General features: G+C 41.9%; 1 protein-coding gene across 3 annotated transcripts in view; it reads left to right on the top strand.

The window, feature by feature from the left end:
* The first annotated feature begins 3,584 nt into the window (after positions 1-3,584).
* The window catches only part of phb2b (prohibitin 2b), a 37,053-nt gene continuing 28,187 nt past the window's right edge, over positions 3,585-12,450 (top strand). For all 3 annotated transcript variants that reach the window (XM_061240312.1, XM_061240314.1, XM_061240315.1), the window contains exons 1-6: positions 3,585-3,707; positions 4,540-4,669; positions 6,327-6,411; positions 6,780-6,859; positions 7,407-7,591; positions 9,395-9,524. In XM_061240312.1, the coding sequence (XP_061096296.1) occupies positions 3,687-3,707; positions 4,540-4,669; positions 6,327-6,411; positions 6,780-6,859; positions 7,407-7,591; positions 9,395-9,524 (631 nt within the window). In that variant the 5' untranslated portion in view covers positions 3,585-3,686. The remainder of the gene's footprint in view (positions 3,708-4,539; positions 4,670-6,326; positions 6,412-6,779; positions 6,860-7,406; positions 7,592-9,394; positions 9,525-12,450) is intronic.

Genomic DNA, 12,450 nt, shown 5'->3' with positions numbered 1-12,450 from the left:
AAAGGTGGAGGGGAGAAGCAGTAAATCGAATGTGTGGGAATTAATTTTATTGCACTTTATTACAAATCAAATACATTTAAAAAAGAAAAGATAATATTGTTCAATTCCCTCAGTTTCAAGCCCCTGTACAGTTTGTTCACATCGGAGTCGCTGTGCAAGTCTCATTAGTCTTGTAGCGCTTTAGTTTCCCAGTCTTAAAACGAGTGACAACACCAACTTCAAAAGCATACTGGGGGTCGATGGCTTTCAGCCACCTTTCCCCAGCTGAAACCAGCCAATAGCGATGAAGCCTCATCCTATTCATTAAATCTAATGGGAGTCTGGCCGCATGCTATAAAGGTTTGTGTATCTATGGCAGGGCTGCCCAGCCATGTTCCTGGAGATCTGCCATCCTGCAGGTTCATTTCATTTTGGCACACCTGATTCTGATTCTACCAAATCGCAACTCTAGCTGTTGAATGAGGTGTGCTTTCTTAGGGGTGGAATGGAAAGCCTACAAGTAGATCTCCAGGAATAGGTTTGGGGAATGTTGATCTAAGGAGTACCTGCATGTTATTTATCCATGTGGAGAACATTGATCAATGATCGGGTGCCTTTTTGTAAAATGCCTCCGAGTCGGATCGGAGTGTTGAGGTATCGGGTTTCCCTTCTCAATATCCTAACTTTCTTTGATTATGAGCTAAAAGGATAAACTAGTTCTAGATTAGCATGCCTACTCAGTGTACTGTATATGTACTTCCTCCATATTTCTTTGTTTTTAAATAATACATTACATTAATGGCATTTGGCAGATGCTCTTATCCAGGGCAATGTACAGTTGATTAGACTAAGCAGGAGACAACCCTGCATTGCTCCAGGGGAGGACTAAGGGCCTTGCTCAAGGGCCCAATGGCTGTGCAGATTTTATTGTGGCTACACCGGGGATCGAACCACCAGTCATCTACCTTAACCACTATGCTACAGGCTGCCCACAAATACAAAAGGCTAATTTGCCCTTTGATTTAACGTTTATACAGTGGCTTCAGAAAGTATTCAGACTATTGTATTGTAGATTTCATGCAAATTTATCAAAAATTCAAAAACAAACCTCATTTATAGAAGTATTCAGACCCTTTGGTGAAGCATGGTGGTGGCAGCATCATGCTATAGGGGTGCTTCTCAGTGGCAGGGACAGGGAGACAGGTCAGAATTGAGAGAAGGATGAATGCACCCAAATACAGAGACGCCCTTGGGGAAAAGTATGTGACCTCAGACTGGGGCGATGATTCACCTTTCAGCATGACAATGACCTGAAGCCTACAGCCAAGACACTTTGGGACAAGTCTCTGAGCCAAAGCCCAGACTTAAACCCCATAGAACAACTGTGGAGCGATCTGAAGATGGCAGGTTACAGATGCTTCCCATCCAATCTGATGGAGCCTGAGAGGATCTGCCAGGAAGGATGGAATAAACTGCCCAAATCCAGGTTTGCAAAGCTTATAGAGATTCAAAACAGAAATTACTCCCAAATTGTCTTCTACAAAGTACTGGATTTTATCCATTTAAACTTAAATATACAACACAAATTGTGCAAAAAGTGATGGTATCTGAATACTTTCTGAAGTCACTGTATATCAATAGATCAATGCTGCATAGGGTACAACATAAGGTCTAACTGTACTTATACATTACAATACATGGGATGGAGACAATTTGGTAAGCAAGTATTGCATATACACATTTAGTGTCTGCTATAAATGTAATATATAACCTTGTGATGCAGAGCTGGGGGTGATCACTGCTTATATGGTGATCAGACATAGAAACTCAAGACGGGTTGGCTTACAGCCTGTTATTTGTCAAAAGTGAATAAAACAAAACAAAACAAAACAAAACAAAACAAAACTGGCAACCCAAACAGAAGAAATCACATAATACTCACCTAAATGTAAGCTCATACAACCCCAATTCTCTAACCCCAAAAACTCTCTCAACTGAAAAACCCAGGTCTTTAAAAGCCCAAAAACGAGATAATTGGCCACAGCTATGGTGATTACAATCAATCACTGCTGTGGCCATACCTGTCTGTAGGGCCAGTGCTGCCACCTAGTGGACCTATAAAATTATACTATTCAATTTGAATTTATTTTCTATGACACTTTTTACAGATGACTCACAAATGTGCTTTACAGAGAAGCAGAGAGAGGGAAATACTCCCCAGTGGGGAGAAAAACATTCAAATGGTGTTGAGGAGAAACTCACAGATGGTAAGAAATCTCAGGAGGAACCCAGCTATCTAGGAGTAGCCCACCCTCCACTGGCCAGACAAGTGTAAAGTAATGGTAGAATAGATGGTAAATGTAATGACACTAGGTGGTATTACTGATGGATTAAAGTTAACCAAATCTGCTATTGTAAGATATATGTCATGTAACTAATGATCTGTGATCATTCACACCCAGCAAACAGTTACCATATGGGTCCTCAACAGCCACAGAGAATATCATATAATCAATATCATAATCATGCAAAGAAGTAAGGATCATTATCTTTTTATTTTTATTTGTTTTTCAGCAAAGAAGAATTGCTTGAGATTATGTATTATATCAAATTATGAAGGTTTATTGGTTGTTCTCTCCAGCCCCCCTGTGACCCTGTTCAGGATAAGCAGGTTAAGATAATGGATGGATGGATGGATGGATGGATGATTGTTCTAAGGAAACTCACAGTAGTATGTATTTTGTAGCAGCAAAATGCAATGAACATTGGTGGATTGGCATTGTGTGAACAAATACCATATTATAACACTGCTTGTTATGTTTATGCAAATATGAATATGCACAGTTTTGGTGGGAGTACCATGCCATGAGTAATCTGTATTTACATTATTTGAAGGCTTCATAAATGGGCAATGGATGGCTGCAAAGTCAACTTCACATACATGTGCAATGTTTGGGATCACCAAGAAATTCATTTTAAAGAGCTAGTACTTCAGAAAAAAAAAATCCCCAAATCCCCAAAATTCCCAAATCAAGCCCTGTTTGTTTGCCAATTCAACTTTGGGTTAATTTTGCAATGCTTTTGAAGCATATAAATTACATGGGGTCCCATCTGTCAAAGCTGGATAGAAGTGACACTTGACTGATTGACACTTTGCAGTGAAATCTTCAGGACAATTTTGAGGCATTTTCTGACCTTTTAATGTTTTTTTTGTTGTTGTTGTTGTTGTTGTTTTTTTTTCAAGACGAAGAGCATTCTCAAGAGGCCAGATTTCAAGCAGCCAAATAAAAAAAATCCTCATTCAGTGAGATCTACAAATCTTTAAATCTTGCAAAATCCCAGACATAGTTTCAAAACGGGTGTCCAGATTCGCACTGTTATAACAGAATGCCCCTATATTGTATGTCATTTTTGACAGTGTCTAGCAGCTCGTGTTAACTCCTCCCACAGTCTAGCTCCTAATTCAGTTTGATAACCACTGCTCATCAGCTTATGAAACACATACTGAAATGTTTTACTTTTAGGTTCCAATAAAATTCATAACACACTTTTAACAAACAAATGTTTCAGTATTTATATTTATATTACAGAAAGCAACCGTAAAAGCTATCGTAAATGTCGAAACTACAAGTCCCAGAAAGCATTTCATCTGGTACAGGAAGTCCTTTACGACCTTGGATTTTTTTTCCATTACTGCACGTACCAGCATGGCGAATAAGGAGCCCAATGTAAGTGTTTGACTTGGCTTTTAAATAGAAAATACTACGTTAAGTATGGGGTCTTCTTGGAAACATTGAGTGTGCATAAATGGACCTGTCCTGGCATGTTCTCAAATTTGGGGAAACCTGTTATTTCTCAAAGAACCATTTCTTTCTTTCGCTATAGCTAGCTTTAGCAAGATAATGTTAGCCGGCAAACTGACATTGTGTCATCTGAGAGTCATTCGTGAAGAGTAGACTTATATAATTACATTATACATAGTAAACTGTTGTTGACAGCTTTTAGCTGTATCTAATATTATAGTGACTGGGAACGTGTGTTTAACTAGCTATCTGATTAAAACGCACAATAGCTAACAGGCGCATTTCAGTGACAGCATGTTGTTATAATTAGCTTGCTGTATTGGCATACCCAGGGCCCTTAAATTGTCTGTCTGACCTTGATGTTGACCTACATTTTACTCTAAATTTTACTCTAAATGTAATAATATAATTAAACATGTCATGGTCAACGTTAGAGGACGGATAGCAGAAAGTTCGAGATGGCTAGCCAACTCGTACTTCAGTAGCCGTAATCTCCACAAGATGGAGTAATCGTCCACGCCGGTGTTCCTTGTAGTTCCAGGTTAATGTCCCCGCTGGAACAAAATCCATCCCTGTCTATCCAACGCGATTTAACACTTGTAACTGAAATTTCTTATTGAATCAGTGAACACTTATTTGAATGAAATAGTATTGCTCCCCCATTAATGCAAATGGAAGGAACTGTAATCACATTAATTACTGGACAGACGTTAAATGTGTGACGTTTGGTGACTGAAACCGCATTTCGTTCTTTCAGAGGTTGTTGCAAAGCTTGCGGGACATCGCCAGCAGGATGTCCTCTGGCTCGAGGGGAGCTGGTCTGGGAATGAAACTACTCATCGGCGCTGGTGCATTCGTTTATGGGGTCAAAGAAGCTACGTATACAGGTAATGGCGTTCGTGCTATACGTTTTAGATTTATTATTGTATTTCATTTATTAATAAAAATAAAAAGGTTGTGGTTGCTGGGTGGCTCTTCCTGTTAAGCAGTGGTGCCCAGTCATGTGCGTTTGGGGGGCTTGAGTGTATCCAGGTTTTTCTTCCAAGCAATCACTTCATCTGCTGAATTTGTGAAATCAACCGGTGTAGTGATTGGTTGGAATGAAAGCCTGTGTACTCTTGGTCGTCCATGACAGATGATTGGGCACTACTACTGTTGTAGCGTGGGGGTGTGCCTCAGTCTGATCTCTGTGAATCCATTTGCTGAAGCATCGCCTGGGTAGGGGGACATCTCAGTCGACAAGACGGCCTTAACTGAAAAAACCAGTGACATAAAACCAGTAGATTAAGCACCCATTCTGCTTGCACAGGGTACACAAGAACTGGCCTCCTACACCTCATCGTCACATGAGGAGAGCGCATACTTCTTTTGAGCGCTCCCTTATCAGCAGAGTGTGGAGGACAAACACTCATTTTGCATTGCAATTTTGGGGAAGATAAGGGTAAAGAATGAAAGAAATTTTTGAAAAAAATCCAGGTTTAGTGGAAGTGTGAATGTGGAGCGCTCCCCTTTGTGACTCACGTTGACCTGTTGTGACAAATAATTGTTCGACTTATAATACTGTCACTAAATGCAAATAAAATGATAATGACCAGAAAGGAAATGAGCGTGGTGCACAATCGCCGCTTATTGATTTGCTCCAATGCATTAATCACAAAAGAAACAGTTCTAAGCTGAAAAACGGAAAAAGAAGAATAAACGTTCTACCCTTCTTAGCAAGTGACCTGAGTAGCTCCGCCCTTACATATAACAGACGACAGATTACACTGCCACGGTCTGCAATGTGGGGGAAAATGAACTAGGTAAAGTGCTTGTGTAGTGTAGAGATTTATGAGGATATAAAATGTTCTAAAGTATTATTGCTAATTCAGGTAAGGTACAGTCAGGTCCATAAATATTGGGACATCGACACAATTCTCCTCTTTTTGGCTCTATACACCACCACAATGGATTTGAAATGAAACGAACAAGAATTGTGTCGATGTCCCAATATTTATGGACCTGACTGTATGTCTTGCTGTTCAGTGAAGGAAAAGTGAAGTGTTTAGTGTGCACATGGTACACAAAGCCTAGCCTTGTTCTGAAGAAAGTATATCAGTAATTGTCTTGCATACCTATACTTAATCTTAGGTATTATGAGCTTGGCTATTGACACTAAGGAGTGCAAAATCTGCTCAACATCCGGGGGTGTGCCGTCTTATAATAATTTGTTGCTTGTTCTGATTAATCACAATCTTGTGTAGGTGCAACTCTGATTAGAGACCGTCATTGACACAACCTCAACCATTGACCTAATAATATAACACTAGCTCATACGGGGCTAGAACCAATCAAATTGCAGAAAAACAGTTTTTCTTGGTTTAAGTTCACTTTCCTGATTCCAGAGCTCTGAGAGCTGAAAATCTAGAATCTATTCCTTACATTACATTACATTGCAAAGCATTCAGCAGACGCTCTTATCCAGAGCGACATACAACGACCATCTTAACTGAGCTGCCCACCCCCGGTTTGGTGTACTGAGGGTTGTTTTTGCACTGTTCCCAGTGGAAGGAGGACAGCGGGCGATTATCTTCAACAGAATTGGGGGGATGCAGATGGACACTGTCCTTGCTGAAGGACTGCACTTCAGGTATGTCTGACAAGCACTCAGTTCTGCAGTTAATCTTTTAAGCCCTGTGAATTGAAGCCTCACAAAACTTTAGCTTGCAGTTATTTATTTTTTTGGATTCCTCTTCAATTGCCTCTGGAGTTCCTAAGGTGAAAACGCAAATAAATGTATATTTTGTGTAAGTTAGCTATACATTCCCCTGTGAATTGAATGCATTTTTCCTTTGTAAACCTCTAATCATATATTACCAGAATTGCCAGAGTGAAAGAAGCAGGATTTATGCCTATATGTTTCATTGAGGTTGACATGACACTTCAGCTGCAGCAGTAGTGACTGTTCGCAGGTGAAATGACATGGTTGAATTTTTGTGTTTGATTTTTTCCTGTTAGAATACCCTGGTTCCAGTATCCCGTCATTTATGACATCAGGGCAAGGCCCAGGAAGATCTCCTCCCTCACCGGAAGCAAAGGTGAGTGGGGTGGTTAGAGAACCGGGTTCGGAAAAATGTAAGATGCAATGTAATTAGCAGGGGCACTGGGTTTCTGACTAATCGAGCTATGTCAGTGGACTGTGTGAAAAATGTAAGTTGTGTATGCATGCTTCAAACAAACTGTCTCATGCAACATACGCAACACAAGTGTTGTTCATACCTTTTCCGAAGTAGCTAGCCCGAGAAGCTGTCCGTCATAGAGAGAGGGTGGGATTGTAACAGGAGTAGTCATAGGTACAAGAGACGTTCTGTTTGCTGTGTTCAGTCTCCATCCAAGAAGTGAGTGACTTCTGGGTGTCTTTATAATCACGAGGCAAAGTAATGTACATGCCCACTCACTCAGTTTTTTTCCTTGAAGTTGTTGAGCCATGTAGTTCTGCTTCTGGCAGTTGCCAGAAGGTTACAAAAAAATGTCAGATGCAGACTCTCCATGTGCAGAACCATTATCTGGTTCCAAACAGCAGTTTGTATGAGTCCTCAAGTGTTGAGGGATGAGTGTGTGCTAACCGCTAAAATGCTAACGCAGATCTGCAGATGGTGAACATCGCGCTCCGTGTGCTGTCCCGGCCCGTGGCCTCCAACTTGCCCATCATGTACCAGCAGCTGGGCAAGGACTACGACGAGCGCGTGCTGCCCTCCATCGTCAACGAGGTCCTGAAGAGCGTGGTGGCCAAGTTCAACGCCTCGCAGCTCATCACGCAGAGAGCCCAGGTAAAGGGGCAGGCTAGCTGGGCAGCTCAGTGGGGCTAGCCCTGAGTCCACCATGGGCTAGTGCGCATGCTAACTCCAGCCATTCGCTAGCACTAGCCGCAGATTCATGTTGCCGCTAGTGCGCAGGCTAACTGTGCACATTACAAGCTTGGTAGTCACAGGTCCACTGCAGTGAATGTTAAATCTGGGCATTATGGTAGCACTAGCCACAGTTTCAACTTGGCCTTAGTGCACATGTTAACTCTTACAGTAGCGCTAGGTGCAGTTCTCCCGCAGCAGTAGCGCACACGCTAACTCTGGGGAGTACAGCAAAGATAACCGCATATTCACAGTAATGTTAACGCTGGATGAGTTAGCGCATATGCGCTAGCACTAAACCCATTTCAGCAGCCATGCTAATGCTAGGTGAGCTAAGGCGCCAGGTGGGTTTTTTTTTTCCCCCAGCCACATCCTGCTCCTGGTAAGGCCAGTTTTTCACTCCCTCTCGGTGTCTCGAGCCCATGCTTCTGTTTCTCCTGGCTCCTCTCCGGTTTAACAGGCTGTTTGTGGTCCAGGGTGGAAATTAGCCATCGTTCTTCGGAGGGGCATAAGAAGGCTTTGGGTTTCATGCACAAACCCAAATGCTTTTGACTCGACCTGGCTGACCTGATTGAGGAAATGCAGTAACTGCCTCCATCTTAGGGCCTTGGTCTTCTGTCCAAGGAATGACACCACTGCGACTGTGATTTATTTTCATATAATTCAGCACAAGTGAGGACATTTTCTTTTTTCCCCAACGACCAATTGTTGTCAGGCCAGAAAGTTTTGAAATGACTGCAAACTTTATGGAGTATACTTAAACCACACCCGCCAATGCGTGTTACACAATAACTGCACAAGCGCACAGTTTAAAGTCCAACCAGAGCTGGTTAAAAACAGCACAAACAGCAAAGTGCAGTACCCTTAAGTAAAAAATAAAAAGAGGGTACATTTCAGGACAGCTTTGATGTATTGGTAGGTGTTGGCTTGTACCAGGAGGGTGCTGGAGGGAAGCCAATGCGGATTTATCGAGTACAAGTGAAAGTTAACATTTATCCACAGCCTTTTTCTTGCGTACCTTCACTAGGTGCCTTAGTTTCAATTCAACTTTAATTGTGTATCACTTTTTTACACAGTCACTATGTCACAAAGACCGTAGAAATACTGCAGAGGGAAGAAAAACATTCAAACAGTGATGAGAAACTACTCCCTAATGGGAAGCAATATTTTGACAGGAACCCGGCCCCTGCATGGGGAGCCTATCCTCTGCTGGCCAGTCCAGTGTAATGGTCGAGAGAATGAATGGTAACAGAATTGTAAGGCGGGATTTAACAGCGCAAATGATAAATCTGAGGTAGTTGAAGTAGCTGGTTAAAATAGGCAGTCAGAGATGTGTAGTAATATGCAGTGCAGATGAATATAGGCCTCCAGGTTGCGTCATGGCATGGGGTTGAACCAGGAGAGGGATGAGGCTTGATCAGTCTGCAAACTCAGGGCAAAACTCCCATGAAGAAGGCAGAAAAGAGAAGGATTAGGCACTCTATATAATTATGAGATTACTGCTGCATGCATATAGGCTTGAGTGCAATGCTCTGGCAGCATATCTAAAATATGTGAAGAAAGGTGCTTAAAAGTGCTGAAAAGAAGTGCTTAGTTCACACAGATTTAATACTCCTGGCGCCAGTTTCACAAATACAGGTCAAGTTGGAGTTTGTCCATGAAACTCCAAGTTTGGATGCCTGCCCTCTGTCCTTCACCCTCTCCCGCCCTCCCTGTCTGCCGTAGGTGTCCTTGCTGATTCGCAGAGAGCTGTTTGAGAGAGCCAAGGACTTCAACATCATCCTGGATGACGTGGCCATCACCGAGCTGAGCTTCAGCAGGGAGTACACGGCCGCTGTGGAGGCCAAGCAAGTCGGTGCGTGACAGCGTCTCTCTCAGGCTCACGCTAGATTTGCACAATGACTCTGTTAGCAGCTTGCTAGCCCCACATTCACATAGACAGTGTTTCTTTTAGCGGCTTGCTAGCCCTACATTCATATTGTACAGTGTTTTTGTTAGCAGCTTGCTAGCCCTACATTCATATAGACAGTGTTTCTGTTAGCAGCTTGCTAGTGAGGCTGCACAATGTATTGACTCAGTTTTTTTACAGTTTTTATTCAAGCCCTACATTCACATAGGACAATGCTTTTGTTAGCACCATTACTAGCGCTACACTCAAACGGCAAAGTGCTTCTGATAGCTGCAAATCAAGAGTTGGCATCTGCCAAATCCTGAATTCAGAATTCCTAATGAAATTGGCAAGCAGTAGTACTCAATTCCCTGGAAGGGTTGGATAATGCATGCTCCTGTTTTTAACCCAAGATAGTGATGAATTCAAGCCAAAAATAATGTACCAAGTGAATTAACACATATCTGGTAACACTTACTTGGCTTTACTCCAGCATGTATTAAATCAAGGTTAAATCAAGTTCCTTATGATAATGTATTGTTTGCCACAAATGGCATGTGAAGTGATCAGATCAGTGGTACTGCCTCTACCTTTTGTTCTGTAGAGCTCATTCTCCTGGCCTTAAATGCATTTATATACAAATGTGAATTCTTTAAACGGGTTTCTACAGAAGTGCAAGTGCTCATACTCTCTGCCAAATGCCAGGAATTCCTTTTTTTTGGAACTTGTTCTCTGTATTTTTCAGTGTAAATATTGACATTTACATGGTTGGATTTTTTTCTTTTTCACAAGAAAAGAGAAGTATTTACAAGAAAAGTGTTTAGAAAGAGGAAACATTCCCACCCTTTTTGATTTCTTTTCCAAAAAATAAGAATCTGTTTTGAAACCAGCTATATAAACAAACCACCCTAATAATACATGATGTGAACTAAAAGTTGGTTTAATGTGGACATTCTCTTGTCTACAGTAAGCAAAGAGCCCATTTAACAAGAAATGGGAGACATACACATATAGCATAACATGTTTAATTTTACAATGTGAAAAGTAGTTAATGTTTGTTTCTGTGAAGCTGAATTAATGTAAATATTTTAGCATTTGTCCATAACTGTGCATGCAGGTCTTAAGATTTAGGGTATGGATAATATTTCTCACCAGTAGAGTGTGCTGTTTCTCTGAAAAGGTATCCTCTTAGGAGGCAGACCTGTGTGAAATATACAGTGAACCGATAACTTAACTTAGTAACGCAATTTGTCATATTACAGTTAAAGGTATACCCTCCGATTATATTATTTGTTGAAGTTGGAGTCCTGCAGATTTAAAAAATACAACAAATATTTTATGGCCATTAATATAAATGGTAAGTTGTACATTCAAATTTTATGTGTCCAATGATCAGTAGCTCTCTACTTATGCCAGGGCCACAGCCAACATGGTTCATATATTTTAATTGGATACCTTATTTATTTTAATAGCAAATAGCGCAGGGCTGAATGGGCAAGGGGCCAGTTTTTGAGCCATCAGTTTTTGATCAATCAATTTAACAATTTAACAAAGTCTGGGGATGCCTATTTCTATGTAACCCTCAAAAAGTCTATTTTCCCAAATGAGCATGAACAGTGACCAGAACTATTACACTTCCTGTTACCCCGTGTGTCAGAATGTTTCCCCCATAGGCTTCTATTGGCCTCGTTGTCTCTGTATATTATGTACTCTAAGGGCTTAGCATACGGTCTACAGGCACCCTATCAACCAATGGGGGTCACTAGATGGCACTGAAATGCAGACCCCTAAACCAACTAAACCCACCCGTACCTGAACAATGCCATCGCCAATAGTGAGTTGCCCTTGTGGTGTTGCCAGCCAAAGTCAACACTGGTACAGTCCCTATGCTTTATGAGACTGTGAGGCCCATCCGTGCTCTACCGCATGGTGCCTTAATGGAATGAGCTGGCCCGATGATGCCCTGTTTTTAAATGGGCTTTTCTGTTGTATGATTTTTATTAAAATGCTAAACAGTGGGAGCACTGTCTACCTTTGTCTACCTTGATTCCTGTCATTTTAGGCAATTTAACTTCAGCTTGTGTTGACTTTTCAAAGGGCTTTGCCCTTGCACCAGCATTGTTACAGCCGTGTAATTTAGTTTTTTTTTTTTGTAGAATCTTTTCTGAAAGGAGATTACAGGGAAAACTTACGGTTCGGCTTCGGTTGAGCAGAAATGGTTGCAAAACGTGCTTTAAAGGGAGCACAGTAATGATTTTCTAATGCTTTAATACCTGAATCAGGTGTTTTGTGTGGCAGATAAGCCCAGTGCTTTTGCACGGCATTTTAAGAGGATGAAACATGCGTGATTGGAGCTCTCTCTGTGCTCGGCGACCTGACGCACAAGTACCAGCCCCCCCGAGAGTGTGTGAGTGTGTGAGTGTGTGAGTGTGTGAGTGTGTGAGTGTGTGAGTGTGTGAGTGTGTGAGTGTGTGCTCGTGTGAGTCGGAGTGTGTCTGTGTCCACAGGCCAACAGGAGGCTTAGAGTTTGCACTTCTATGTGGTGGAGGCCAAACAAGGGTAGAGGGCGTGCGTGTTTGTTTGTTTGTTTTTGTTCCTGTTCGTTCCTGTTCGTGTGTACTCATGTCTCTGTGTCTGTCTACAGCCCAACAGGAGGCTCAGAGTTTGCACTTCTATGTGGTGGTGGCCAAACAGGGTTATGGGTTGTGCGTGCGTGTGTGTTTATTTGTTCATGTTTGTGTGTGTGTGTGTGTGTGTGTGTGTGTGTGTGTGTGTGTGTGTGTGTGTTTGTGTGTGTGTTTGTGTGTGTGTGTGTGTCTGTGTTGATATGTGTGTGTGTGTGTGTGTGTGTGTGTGTGTGTGTGTGTGTGTGTGGGTTTGTGTGGGTTTGTGT

Source organism: Conger conger, chromosome 4 (genome assembly GCF_963514075.1).
Source record: "Conger conger chromosome 4, fConCon1.1, whole genome shotgun sequence".
Taxonomy (NCBI): Eukaryota; Metazoa; Chordata; class Actinopteri; order Anguilliformes; family Congridae; genus Conger; species Conger conger.
This window is presented reverse-complemented; position numbering and strand designations above follow the sequence as displayed.